The 15731-nt window shown below is 39.3% G+C and overlaps 1 protein-coding gene across 1 annotated transcript in view; it reads right to left on the bottom strand.

Moving 5' to 3' along the window:
• The window catches only part of hdac9b (histone deacetylase 9b), a 59871-nt gene extending 45304 nt beyond the window's left edge, over window positions 1-14567 (bottom strand). Inside the window, exon 1 of the mRNA XM_029744018.1 lies at window positions 13935-14567. Coding sequence (XP_029599878.1) covers window positions 13935-14043 — 109 coding nt within the window. The 5' untranslated portion in view covers window positions 14044-14567. The remainder of the gene's footprint in view (window positions 1-13934) is intronic.
• Between the last annotated feature and the right edge of the window lie 1164 nt (window positions 14568-15731).

The following is a 15731-nucleotide window of genomic DNA, read 5'->3' as shown; positions in this document are numbered from 1 at the left end:
GGTCAGCCTGGGGACAGTGAGACTGAGATGCGCGTTCACGAGACTACTAAATTTTTTTCTTTCAGCCTTTGAATGAATACAACGTTGCCCGGTCGGAATATTATCGCTATTTTATGAGAAAAATCGCATAAAATAGATTTTAAACAGCGTTTGACATGCTTCTAAGTACGGTAATGGAATATTTTGACATTTTTTGTCACGAAATGCGCTCGCGCGTCACCCTTCAGATAGTGACCTGAACGCACGAACAAAACGGAGGTATTTGAATATAACTATGGATTATTTGGAACCAAAACAACATTTGTTGTTGAAGTAGAAGTCCTGGGAGTGCATTCTGATGAAAAACAGCAAAGGTAATCCAAATTTTCTAATAGTAATTCTGAGTTTAGTGAGCCCCAAACTTGGTGGGTGTCAAAATAGCTAGCCTGATGGCCGAGCTATGTACTCAGAATATTGCAAAGTGTGCTTTCGCCGAAAAGCTATTTTAAAATCTGACACCGCGATTGCATAAAGGAGTTCTGTATCTATAATTCTTAAAATAATTATTAATTTTGTCAACGTTTATCATGAGTAATTTAGTAAATTCACCGGAAGTTTTCGGTGGGTATGCTAGTTCTGAACATCACATGCTAATGTAAAAAGCTGGTTTTTGATTTAATATGAACTTGATTGAACAAAACATGCATGTATTGTATAACATAATGTCCTAGGAGTGTCATCTGATGAAGATCATCAAAGGTTAGTGCTGCATTTAGCTGTGGTTTTGGTTTTTGTGACATATATGCTTGCTTTGAAAATGGCTGTGTGATTATTTTTGGCAGGGTACTCTCCTGACAAAATCTAATGTTTTGCTTTCGCTGTAAAGCCTTTTTGAAATCGGACAATGTGGTTAGATTAACGAGAGTCTTGTCTTTAAAATGGTGTAAAATAGTCATATGTTTGAGAAATTGAAGTTATAGCATTTTTGAGGTATTTGTATTTCGCGCCACGCGATTCCACTGGCTGTTGACTAGGGTGGGACCTAGCCCATAGAAGTTAACAAACTATAGTTTTGCCAAGTCGGTTAAGACATCTACTTTGTGCATGACAAGTCATTTTTCCAACAATTGTTTACAGACAGATACTTTCACTTATAATTCACTGTGTCACAATTCCAGTGGGTCAGAAGTTTACATACACTAAGTTGACTGTGCCTTTAAACAGCATGGAAAATTCCAGAAAATGATGTCATGGCTTTAGAAGCTTCTGATAGGCTAATTGACATCATTTGAGTCAATTGTAGGTGTACCTTTGGATGTATTTCAGGTCCTACCGTCAAACTCAGTGCCTCTTTGCTTGACATCATGGGAAAATCAAAAGAAATCAGCCAAGACCTCGGAAAAAAAATTGTAGACCTCAACAAGTCTGGTTCATCCTTGGGAGCAATTTCCAAATGCCTGAAGGTACCACATTTATCTGTACAAACAATAGTACGCAAGTATAAACACCATGGGACCACGCAGCCGTCATACCGCTCAGGAAGGAGACGCATTCTGTCTCCTAGAGATGAACGTACTTTGGTGCGAAAAGCGCAAATCAATCCCAGAACAACAGCAAAGGACCTTGTGAAGATGCTGGAGAAAACAGGTACAAAAGTATCTATATCCACTGTAAAACGAGCTCTATATCGACATAACCTGAAAGGCAGCTCAGCAAGGAAGAATCCACTGCTCCAAAACTGCCATAATAAAGCCAGACTACGGTTTGCAACTGCACATGGGGACAAAGATCATACTTTTTGGAGAAATGTCCTCTGGTCTGATGAAACAAAAATAGAACTGTTTGGACATAATGACCATCGCTATGTTTGGAGGAAAAAAGGGGAGACTTGCAAGCCGAAGAGCACCATCCCAACCGTGAAGCACGGGGGTGGTGGCATCATGTTGTGGGGGTGCTTTGCTGTAGGAGGGACTGGTGAACTTCACAGAATAGATGGCGTCATGAGGAAAGAAAATTAGGTGGATATATTGAAGCTAAATCTCAAGACATCAGTTAAGAAGTTAAAGCTTGTTCGCAAATGGGTCTTCCAAATGGACAATAACCCCAAGCATACTTCCAAAGTTGTGGCAAAATGGCTTAAGGACAACAAAATCAAGGTATTGGAGTGGCCATCACAAAGCCCTGATGTCAATCCCATAGAAAATTTGTGGGCAGAGCTGAAAAAGCGTGTGCGAGCAAGAAGGCCTACAAACCTGACTCAGTTACACCAGCTCTGTCAGGAGGAATGGGCCAAAATTCACCCAATTTATTGTGGGAAGCTTGTGGAAGGCTACCCAAAACATTTGACCCAAGTTAAAGAATTTAAAGGCAATGCTACCGAATACTAACTGAGTGTATGTAAACTTCTGACCCACTTGGAATGTGATGAAAGAAATAAAAACTGAAATATATCATTCTCTCTACTATTATTCTGACATTTCACTTTCTTAAAATAAAGTGGTGATCCTAACTGACCTAAGACAGGAAATTTTTACTAGAAAAACAATTTTATAAGTTGAAACATTTTTTTCAAACTAGGCCTTACAATTCTTATCAACATAAGCCATCTGTTGTTCAGGTCAAGTGCAGACACTGTACAGAGACACAGCACCCTGTTAAACAGAACACATAGTAAAGAAGGCAGATCTTTGCCCAAGATATCATCATGTCTGTTTTGAATTAACCAGCATCATACACCGACATTTAAATAGACCAATGTCTATCTGGTTATATCTGTGGCTGCCTACGCCTAAGTTTAGGATTCAGAAATAACAATGTCAAATGTTATAATTGAAACCGAAATCTGCTGCTAATGCACTCCAAATACCAGCAAAGGCAAAGGAGGAGAACACAGAAGCAGCAGTAACTACAGCTAAATATAACATATTTTCTGAGCTGCCTGGGTCTTAATATAGACAATGTGTGAAAGACTGTCACGGATGTCAGGCTGTCTGCTTAATTTAACACAGAGTTTTGTTTTTAAACTAATCGCCCTGAAGGAGCACTGAATCAACCTCTTTGGATTTTTGAAGAAGATACAATAAACTGTTACTACTAGATATTCATTCACCTGCAGTTTTCCTTGAGCGAAAGAAGTGATGGGGCCTCCTCATTGGTGGAGAGGTGTCACTAAGCGCCAACGGCAGGGGCTGGCGGGTAAACAAGAGATTTATGAATGACAGGTCCAATTTGTTTTTAGCACCAGGGAGAGACAAGCAGCACCCTGCCCCATGCCCAAATTCCTCCCCTCCGAGGGCCCTGCCAACAGGGGATAGGGTGACTCATAACCAGTGGCTGCACTCCCACTGCACTAGCCTCCTCTCTGACACCACGGGCCAACACTACCACCACACAGCTCCGTGACCGCCTGTCCCCAACGTGTTTATTTCTATAACAGATCTGTCTCTCATTAGCCCCCATGGCGGCTAGAGTGACGATCACAGCCTTCATTTGAGACGTTGGCATGGCAATGGCAGGTGGCTGCTTCCCAATTGGCACCCCATTTCCTATATAGTGTACTACTTTTGACCAGAGCCCATAGGGAATAGGGTGCCATGTGGGACACAGTCCGTGTCTGTTTTTACCTTGAGGAGTCACACTAGCAGGCTTCACACACCACACAGCAGAGAGAGAGAGAGAGAGAGAGAGAACAGAGACACATGTTGTCTGGACTGGTGGGAGTGTTACATGTTGTGACGTCTGTGATGTGAGATATGTTTTCTTGGACCTCTTCCCATCATCTATTTGTCTAATAATAATAACAATAATAGGCCGGAAGACAGTGCCCATGTTAGATTCTACAGCTACATACCATAGGTGGTGTCTTGCGTCATTTGCAGTCAATGGATAGGCTATAGGGCCAGTTTCCCAGACACAGATGAAGCCTAGTCCTGGACTAAAAAGCATGCTCAATGGAGACTCATCATTGAATCACAGGGCGGCACACAATTGGCCCAGTGTCGTCCGGGTCAGGGGAGGGTTTGGCCAAGGTAGGCCGTTATTGTAAAATAGGAATTTGTTCTTAACTGACTGACCAAGTTAAATAAAGGTTAAATAAAAACATTAAATAAAAAATTGACCGACTCTATATGACCAAAGGTATGTAGACACCTGCTCGTCGGACATCTCATTCCAAAATCATGGGCATTAATATGGAGTTGGTCCCCCCTTTGCTTCTATAACAGCCTTCACTCTTCTGGGAAGGCTTTCCACTAGATGTTGGAACATTGCTGCGGGAACCTGCTTCCATTCAGCCACAAGAGCATTAATGAGGTCGGGCACGGATGTTGGGCGATTAGGCCTGGCTCGCAGTCAACGTTCCAATTCATCCCAAAGGTGTTCGATGGGGTTGAAGTCAGGGCTCTGTGCAGACCTGTAAAGTTCTTCCACACTGAAACAGGAAAGGGCCTTCCCCAAACTGTTGCCACAAAGTTTTCCCTTCACTGGAACTAAGGGGCCTAGCCCAAACCATGAAATATCAGCCTCAGACCATTATTCTTCCTCCTCCAAACTTTACAGTTGGCACTATGCATTTGGGCAGGTAGTGTTCTCCTGGCATCCGCCAAACCCAGATTCGTCCGTCGGACTGCCAGATGGTGAAGCGTGATTCATCACTCCAGAAAACACATTTCCACTGCTCCAGAGTCCAATGGTGGCGAGCTTTATACCACTCCAGCCAACGCTTGGCATTGCGCATGTTGATTTTTGGCTTGTGTGCCACTGCTCGGCTATGGAAACCCATTTCGTGAAGCTCCTGACGAACAGTTCTTGTGCTGACGTTTTCTTCGAGAGGCAGTTTGGAACTCGGTGGTGAGTGTTGCAACCGAGGACAGACGATTTTTATGCGCGTCAGCACTCGGAGGTCCCTTTCTGTGAGCTTGTGTGGCCTACCACTTTGTGGCTGAGCCGTTGTTGCTCCTAGACGTTTCCACTTCACAATAACAGCACTTATAGTTGACTGGGACAGCTCTAGCAGGGCAGAAATTTGACGAACTGACTTGTTGGAAAGGTGGCATCCTATGACGATTGCTTGGCTGTGTGCTGTCAGCAACGGGTGTGGCTGAAATAGCCGAATCCACTAATTTGAAGGGTTGTCCACATACTTTTATATATATAGTATTGTCTTAATTAGTCAGTGTCCGAGAAACTGGCCCATAGTGTTTATTGTATAATTCTGAATGGAGATGAGACTGTGGCTGACACTATGACACTAAGTAGACATATCCCCAGTAGGTTAATTAACAAGTATTGGGTTATTCATCTTTCTTATGGCACTTTGCTTGGCTGCTTACTCATAGCAACACTTTGTGAAGACCATAATAATATTATATAGCTCTGTATAGCCCATAATAATACTTTAGAGCTCTGTGAAAGCATAATAATATTATTGATCTCTATACAGACCATAATAATATTATAGATCTCTGTATAGACCATAATAATATTATAGATCTCTGTATAGACCATAATAATATTCTAGATCTCTGTGAAGACCATAATAATATTATAGATCTCTATACAGACCATAATAATATTATAGATCTCTATACAGACTATAATAATATTATAGAGCTCTGTATAGACCATAATAATATTATAGATCTCTGTATAGACCATAATAATATTATAGATCTCTGTATAGACCATAATAATATTATAGATCTCTGTATAGACCATAATAATGTTATAGATCTCTGTGAAGACCATAATAATATTATAGATCTCTATACAGACCATAATAATATTATAGATCTCTATACAGACTATAATAATATTATAGAGCTCTGTATAGACCATAATAATATTATAGATCTCTGTATAGACCATAATAATATTATAGAGCTCTGTATAGACCATAATAATATTATAGATCTCTGTATAGACCATAATAATATTATAGATCTCTGTATAGACTATAATAATATTGTAGATCTCTGTATAGACCATAATAATATTATAGATCTCTGTATAGACCATAATAATATTATAGAGCTCTGTGAAGACCATAATAATATTATAGAGCTCTGTGAAAACCATAATAATATTATAGATCTCTGTATAGACCATAATAATATTATAGAGCTCTGTATAGACCATAATAATATTATAGATCTCTGTATAGACCATAATAATATTATAGATCTCTATACAGACCATAATAATATTATAGATCTCTGTATAGACCATAATAATATTATAGATCTCTATTCAGACTATAATAATATTGTAGATCTCTGTATAGACCATAATAATATTATAGATCTCTGTATAGACCATAATAATATTATAGATCTCTATACAGACCATAATAATATTATAGATCTCTATACAGACCATAATAATATTATAGATCTCTGTATAGACCATAATAATATTATAGATCTCTATACAGACCATAATAATATTATAGATCTCTATACAGACCATAATAATATTATAGATCTCTATACAGACCATAATAATATTATAGATCTCTGTGAAAACCATAATAATATTATTGTCACGACTTCCGCCGAAGTCGGTCCCACTTCTTGTTCGGGCGGCGTTTGGCGGTCGACGTCACCGGCCTTCTAGCCATCGCCGATCCACTTTTCATTTTCCATTTGTTCTGTCTTTGTTTTACACACCTGGTTTCAATTCCCCAATTACATGTTCATTATTTAACCCTCTGTTTTCCCCATGTTTGTTTTTGAGTGATTGTTTTATTGTAAGTTCGGTCCGTTGTTTGTGGGCTTAGTATTACTTCATGTATTTTGAAATTTTGAGTAAAGTTCATTGTGTTACTCATCTCTGCTGTCCTGCGCCTGACTCCTCTGCACCAGCTACACCCAGAACCTATACAATTATAGAACTCTGTGAAATATTATAGATCTCTGTATAGACCATAATAATATTATAGATCTCTATACAGACCATAATAATATAATAGATCTCTATACAGACCATAATAATATTATAGATCTCTATACAGACCATAATAATATTATAGATCTCTGTATAGACCATCATAATATTATAGAGCTCTGTGAAGACCATAATAATATTATAGATCTCTGTATAGACCATAATAATATTATAGATCTCTGTATAGACCATAATAATATTATAGATCTCTGTATAGACCATAATAATATTATAGATCTCTGTATAGACCATAATAATATTATAGATCTCTGTATAGACCATAATAATATTATAGATCTCTGTATAGACCATAATAATATTATAGATCTCTATACAGACCATAATAATATTATAGATCTCTATACAGACCATAATAATATTATAGAGCTCTGTATAGACCATAATAATATTATAGATCTCTGTATAGACCATAATAATATTATAGATCTCTGTATAGACCATAATAATATTATAGATCTCTATACAGACCATAATAATATTATAGATCTCTGTATAGACCATAATAATATTATAGAGCTCTGTATAGACCATAATAATATTATAGATCTCTGTGTAGACCATAATAATATTATAGAGCTCTGTATAGACCATAATAATATTATAGATCTCTATACAGACCATAATAATATTATAGATCTCTGTATAGACCATAATAATATTATAGAGCTCTGTATAGACCATAATAATATTATAGATCTCTGTGTAGACCATAATAGTATTATAGATCTCTGTGTAGACCATAATAATATTATAGATCTCTATACACACCATAATAATATTATAGAGCTCTGTGAAGACTATAATAACAATACCATAGAGCTCCTGTCTAAATAAATCCATGCCAGGAAAGGAGTAAGTACTCAACTCTAAATGATAACAAGCCAATGATTGCTTTTCCAGCATTTTCCATTATCCTGTTGCCAGTCAAGGGAGCCATATAAACTATGATATCACTTAAAATGATTAACTACAGATATAGGATCTTAATTTGACCAGTATTGTCATAGTAAAATAATCCTGCAGCAACAGGATTTTAACGTTTAGTCCATAATGTTGCTTGTTCGGTGGTTGGGCTATTAGCTGGACAAAAGTAAGCTACATAAAAAGTGCAATAATCTTAATATAACAGTGTGTTAATGAGGGTTTTCAGTAAATTTATGTAAATCAGGAAGCTCATCTGCATTCCAGAATTCTCAGCAACAAAAGAGCGATGAAATAAGATTCTACATCTGTTTTGGCTCTTACATTTGTTAAAAGACAGCAACAAACAACAAGCCAATAATAATAATAATAATACAACACTTACAGTCGAATATAACACTTACAATCCAACAATTCAAAATTGTCTGAATATAAGTGAAAAGACATCAACAAACTAAAAATTAGATCACAACAACTGACTCTTAATTATAAATACAGTGCAATATAGTCAATCCAACAATCCCAAACAATACTTTTTCCTGCTTTCCAAAAACATTGTGACATTCAACCAAGCTTTTAGAGCCCTTTCTAACTGGCCTTGTATAAATAGAAACTGGGAGATGCAGAAGATGTTTCAAGGCAGGAATAGCCTGATGCTTGGGTCTGCTATGTGGTGCTGGATCTCTCATTAAGTGCCTTGTTATTTTTGGGCAGCTGGGACGTCTAAAGCAGGAAACAGACCTTTATTTTTAAGTCCCAGGCGGTCAGGCTCGTCTTTGCAGCTCAAACAGAGCTGTAGCTTGCAGGCTATCTTCTATAGCTAACAAAAGGAGCCGAGCCACTGCCGCGCAGTGCCACAAACCAAACCACTCAAACCCCGGTCATTCACCATAGAGTTTAATGTGTATGTCCTTAAAGAGGTACTTCGGGATTTTGGCAATGAGGCCCTTAATCTACTTCCCAAGAGTCAGATGAACTGTGTGGTGTGTCTCTGTGTCCAGTATGAAGGAAGTTGGAGGTAGTCTCGTGAGCCAATGCTAACTAGCGTTAGTACAATGACTGGAAGTCTATGGTTATCTGCAAGCATGCTAGTTAGCAATTGCGCTAATAAAAATGGTATCCACAAGTTCATCTGACTGGTGAAAATCCAGAAGTAGCCCTTTAATGTAATGAAACTGTCCAACCATGGGGCACTGCTTTATACAGTCTATAGGACACCTCCCAAAATCCCTACTGTTCTGTCATGTACAGTAACATAGCAACACAATCAAGATAATGTACATAACGGTGGCAGACAGAGAGAGAACTGTACGTTTCACATTTGTATAGCACTTTACTACCTTCCCAGGATGCCATGCAAAGCCTGTCCTTTTCCTTGTACAGGTCCAAGCATCAGCCCAGTGATGGAAGGATGTGGGCCCGGCACATTCAGAGCAACTCAACAGAGCGTCACACGATACAGAAACTCTGATTCTGTATCGTGTCTTCTGATCCCTCCTGTCTCAGCCTCCAGTATTTATGCTGCAGTAGTTTATGTGTCGGGGGGCTAGGGTCAGTCTGTTACATCTGGAGTATTCTCTTGTCTTATCCGGTGTCCTGTGTGAATTTAAATATGCTCTCTCTAATTCTCTCTTTCTCTCTTTCTTTCTTTCTCTCGGAGGACCTGAGCCCTAGGACCATGCCTCAGGACTACCTGGCATGATGACTCCTTGCTGTCCCCAGTCCACCTGGCCATGCTGCTGCTCCAGTTTCAACTGTTCTGCCTGCGGCTACGGAACCCTGACCTGTTCACCGGACGTGCTTGTTGCACCCTCGACAATTACTATGATTATTATTATTTGACCATGCTGGTCATTTACGAACATTTTAACATCTTGACCATGTTCTGTTATAATATCCACCCGGCACAGCCACGGCACAGCCAGAAGAGGACTGGCCACCCCTCATAGCCTGGTTCCTCTCTAGGTTTCTTCCTAGGTTTTTGGCCTTTCTCAGGAGTTTTTCCTAGGGAGTTTTTCCCAGCCACCGTGCTTCTTTCACATGCATTGCTTGCTGTTTGGGGTTTTAGGCTGGGTTTCTGTACAGCACTTTGAGATTTCAGCTGATGTACGAAGGGCTATATAAATACATTTGATTTGATTTGATTTGATTGTCCATTGTGTGTTAGAAATTACGCAACATCAACAACAGCTGTTCCTCTACATTTCATCACATTTGGATCAATTAGAGTGAAGAAATAATTGCTTGATACCAAGACTATGCTTATAGATTCTTAATTTTCAAACCGTATATTTGGAACGTTCAACTATTGTTTAACAGTTCAAGAGAAACATCTTGTTACATATTTGTAATGCAGAAGGGGTACAGAGTAACTGTAATGCAATATACAAATCTAATTGACCAATGACAGTCTTTGTTAAGCAGCAGATGATTGAAATGAATATAACGGTAGAGAGAGCAGCAGACAAAAGAGAGGCCATGGTCATATTATAGCGCATTATAAACACAGTGTTGTTTTGTGTTTTATTATTCTCAACAGTCCCACTTCCTGACATTACATTTAGTTAACTAATTAGTAATTTTCTCTTTTTCAAAAAGCCTTTGTGTCTGAGCACTTTGTTTTGGTCACGTTAGAACATGTTGATGTCACTGCTACATGGCTCATCTCATTAAAATCACAAAGACATGTTGTCTTCCTCCCTCTGAATTCATTGAGCTTCTTCAACATGAAAGCCGGAGAGATGAGAGTGTTATTAAATGAAGTGTGAATTCATGAAGAGCTCTGTTGGACAGAAACCTTTATGCATGTTGGTTCTCCAGATAGTGGCAAGGACAGCTTCATCACCATTGAATGTGATTATAAACCCACTCATAACACACCATTTTAGATGGTTTCAGATGTTATGTCTAACGTGTGTACTGTCAGGAAATGAATGTATGTGTATCTTTCTGTATGTGAGCTTCACTAGGTCAAATTCCTAACTTGTTTTTACCCTGTTTACCCTGTCTCCATGGTCTTAGTCCAACAGAACAGACCTGTGTGCTGTGCTGCAGTCACTGTGGTGCCTCCCTGCCTCCCATGCAGCCGTCATAAAAGGCATGTGACAAGGCTATTTTTAGAACCGAAAATATAATCGTCAACAAGTGAAACCAGAATAAGAGACAGGCACACACACACACACACACACACACACACACACACACACACACACACACACACACACACACACACACACACACACACACACACACACACTAAATAGGTAAATGATAAATGAAGTATATCTCTCCTTCCAAAGGACTGTCAGGGGTGTGCTGCTGGCTGCTGAGATGGAGTGATAAAGACGGCAAGGCGCCTAATCTTAGCTGGCTAATGCCATAAGCCCAAAATAACACACCTAAGAATAGCTGACCCACAGAATAAGCAAGAAGCCTGAATTTCAGGCACTTAAAATATCTTGTTGTTTGGCAGATAATGTTCTGCGATAAGAAAAAGAAGAAGAAGAAAAAGAAGACCTTTAATGCATGGCTTGAAAGAAAGAGAAAAGCAGCAATGGATGTTGGGATTGACCTGGTGCTCTATTGACAGAGCAGAGGAGATATAATGTGTCATGCTAGAGCCTTATTCACACTTGTTCTGCTGACTACCATGGATCATGTATTGTACTACCTTTCAGCTTGTCTACAGGATATAACAGAACAGAATAGAATAGAGCAGAATAGAATAGAACAGAGCAGAATAGAACAGAGCAGAATGGAATACAACAGAATCAAACAGAGCAGAATAGAATAGGACAGAATATAATATAATAGAACAGAGCAGAATATAATAGAATATGACAGAATAGAACATAATCGAACAGAGCAGAATAGAATAGAACATAATAGAACAGAGCAGAATAGAATAGGACAGAATCAAACAGAGCAGAATAGAATAGGACAGAATAGAATATAATACAACAGAGCAGAATAGAACAGAGCAGAATATAATAGAACAGCATCAAACAGAGCAGAATAGAATAGGACAGAATATAATATAATAGAACAGAGCAGAAAAGGACAGAATAGAATATAATAGAACAGAGCAGAATAGAATAGGACAGAATAGAATAGAACAGAGCAGAATAGAATAGGACAGAATAGAGCTATAATATAATAGAATATAATACAACATAGCAGAATAGAATAGGACAGAATTGAATAACAATGCAGTATGTAGTTAATGAGTAGAGATGTGTTTGTTCTGTAGTTAATTAAGTACAGATGTGTTTGTTCTGTAGTTAATTTAGTAGAGATGTTTGTTCTGTAGTTAATGAAGTAGAGATGTTTGTTCTGTAGTTAATGAAGTAGAGATGTGTTTGTTCTGTAGTTAATGAAGTAGAGATGTGTTTGTTCTGTAGTTAATGAAGTAGAGATGTGTTTGTTCTGTAGTTAATGAAGTAGAGATGTGTTTGTTCTGTAGTTAATGAAGTAGAGATGTGTTTGTTCTGTAGTTAATGAAGTAGAGATGTGTTTGTTCTGTAGTTAATGAAGTAGAGATGTGTTTGTTCTGTGGTTAATGAAGTAGAGATGTGTTTGTTCTGTAGTTAATGAAGTAGAGATGTGTTTGTTCTATAGTTAATGAAGTAGAGATGTGTTTGTTCTGTAGTTAATGAAGTAGAGATGTGTTAGTTCTGTAGTTAATGAAGTAGAGATGTGTTTGTTCTGTAGTTAATGAAGTACAGATTTGTTTGTTCTGTAGTTAATATATTGTACTGGTGGTTAAATATAGCTCTGCAACAGACAACAGTACAATGCTTATGAGGAGAAAAACACTGAGTTTACAGAAGCACACTATAAGAGACATGTCCACAGAGCATGTGGTATCCTTGGTGATCAATGTGAGGATGTGTGAAATTAATCATTTAAGCATTTATCTCTGATGTTCATAAGTTATTGAGAAATCAATAGCCATAATATTCATTTCCTGTATGCAACTCTGCCTACAATACGCAGTACATGACTCAATCTGTGTATTGTCATAACAATGCTGCCCACCAAAACTCCTGACATTTACTGTAGTGTGTGTGCTTTCCCAGAATACAATGCTGCTCCAACAGCCCTAGACCCATTAGATGACAAGAGCCAAGTGAATTTTCTGAACTACCACAAGTCCAAAAGGCAGAGAATAGCAGAGTGACTCACATTGAGTGAATACCGTAAACCGACATTACTCAGAATGATGTCAGATTCGTTTGAACCCTGAGATTCATTTCTCAGGTCAGAAATAGAATGTCATTGTGTTTGGTAAACATCCACATAGACACAGAGATAATCTTTTGATGTTCATTTCCCTTTGCCTTGTACTGTCTGTATTTTTACCATGGCATTTCCTGTTACTGTTATACCTCAAAAAGTGAAGACTGACATGGAAGCCTCCCTATCCAAACACAACATCCCTTTCATGTTTTCATGCCATTTCATTGTAGTGAAAATGACTGTAAAAAGCACAGTGTTATTAATATGCACCAAAACAAATCCAAACAGTGCATTCAGTCCATATCCACACAATGATAAAACTATGTGTATTTACTAACACTCACTATACAGACAGTTTTAAACATGATTGTTTTACTCCATTCAGACACAAGCAAACTGAGAAACAATGACAGTAAATGAATACAAGGAGGAACTGCCCATCCATAAGCACTGCACACTGTAAAACCATGCAGTATAAAATCACACACGTAAATACCTGGATACAGAAAGCAGTGCCTGATCATAACGCGTTGCTGTGCTGAGAAGTTTGGAGCCCTCCGTTCACAGAGGCAGATAGATAGAGACTGACTGGGAGAGACCGGAGAGATGAGAGAATGAAACAGAGGGAGAGGGAGGTAGGGAGAGAGAGAGAAAAAGAGAGAGAGAGTGGGAAATAAGGAGAGAGCGGCAGACCACCAGATGAAGAGAAACAGAGAGATAGAGAGAGAGAAAAAGAGAGAGCGGATAAGAGTGCTAAAAAAAATCCAGAGAAAAAAAGAGAAAGATAGGCTATCCCTTTAGGAGCAGAGAGAGAGCATGGTGGGTCTGGTCACCTGAGTTAACGTTGTGCATCTTCTGCTGGTCCAAGAGTCGCTGGTGGCCAACGAGCTCGTTTGTTGTGGTGGAGAAATTTGACTCACTCTCGTAAATCGTCTGCAGCATACTCCACTCAGCGCTCAGGTCGCATCGCAAGCCCTGCTCTTCCTGTCCCCAAAGAGCCAACCCTCTCACACACTCAGGGGAACGACCACGACGGCATACAGCGACTAGAGACAGAAACAGCTCTCCTCCTTTTCCTCTGAGGAAACTCTCTCTTGCTGTGCTGAAACGCAATACAATAACCACCCCACACACTCCCTCTGTGAGGCTTCCCTCACTATACTGTGACTACACAGCACAATAGAACACAGAGCTTCAGTCAAGAAGTCCCTGTTCAGACAGAGTTAGAAGATGACTGGCAGTCTGATTCTCTTCTCTTGTTGTGACACTGAGCTACTACCCTGCTCTTATTCCCTCTGATCTCTCTCTCTGTCGTCTCTCTCTCTCTCTCGTCTGTCTGTCTTCTCCTCTCTGTTCCTCTCTCAGTAATGTCTGAGCGGTGAGAGTGAGCCTGCCTGCCTGTGTTTCAACCTTCCAGTGGGGGGTGTACTAGTCAGAGCTGAGCTAAGCCGTGCACTGTTTACCCGTCAACCTCTCACGAAAGTAATGCTTGAGCCTGAGAGGGTGCAAGCTTCATTTGCATGTGAATTAACAACAGCGTGGCCCACAGGTGACAGAAATAGAACAATGGCCGGCCCCGGCTATAAATAGGAGGGCCGAGGCGAGGGGATTGGAGCAGCATTGATGCGTTTAAAAATACCTCCACCAAACACAGCTGTCTCTTCTACAGCTCTACAGCTAGATTCCTGCCAGAAGGCATGTCTCCTGACTGACTCCCTCCCTCCCTCTCTCCAAGAGCAGAGCCCAGCCAAGCTGCAGATGGAGGCTCACTCTGCTTGATTCCTCTCTCTTCCCCCTCTCTCTCTTTCTTGCTCTTTTCTCTCACTATCTCTCACTCTTTCTCTCATTTCAACTTTATTTATCACTCCCTCTATTTATCTCTCTCCTTCTCTCATCTCTCTCTATCTCTCTACCCTCTCTCAACTGGGATTCTTCATGTCTTTCTCTCTTACAAGATTCATCCTTATATCACTTTTTCCAAAACATACTATCCAAATGAAATATATTTCCTCATCCTTACAAGGTCTTGCTACTGTTGTTTTACTTTCATGACTGATATTCTGTATTTTGACAACGTAACTTATATTCTTATTGGCAGCCCATATCTGATAGGTTGGTTATTAGTTCAAGCAGCCCATATCTGATAGGTTGGTTATTAGTTCAAGCAGCCCATATCTGATAGGTTGGTTATTAGTTAAAGCAGCCCATATCTGATAGGTTGGTTATTAGTTCAAGCAGCCCATATCTGATAGGTTGGTTATTAGTTCAAGCAGCCCATATCTGATAGGTTGGTTATTAGTTCAAGCAGCCCATATCTGATAGGTTGGTTATTAGTTCAAGCAGCCCATATCTGATAGGTTGGTTATTAGTTCAAGCAGCCCATATCTGATAGGTTGGATATTAGTTCAAGCAGTCCATATCTGATAGGTTGGTTATTAGTTCAAGCAGCCCATATCTGATAGGTTGGATATTAGTTCAAGCAGTCCATATCTGATAGGTTGGTTATTAGTTCATTCTCAAGATGATTGGTTAGTCATTGAGAGTAACAAACAAGCACCGTATTCTGCATGTTAAACAAACACATGTATTATATAAGTAACTGTGTCAACCCTCCCAGATCACCCAGACCC

Source organism: Salmo trutta, unplaced genomic scaffold (assembly GCF_901001165.1).
Source record: "Salmo trutta unplaced genomic scaffold, fSalTru1.1, whole genome shotgun sequence".
NCBI lineage: Eukaryota > Metazoa > Chordata > Actinopteri > Salmoniformes > Salmonidae > Salmo > Salmo trutta.
The sequence above is the reverse complement of the archived record's forward strand: the minus strand, read 5'-3'. Positions and strand labels throughout refer to the sequence as shown.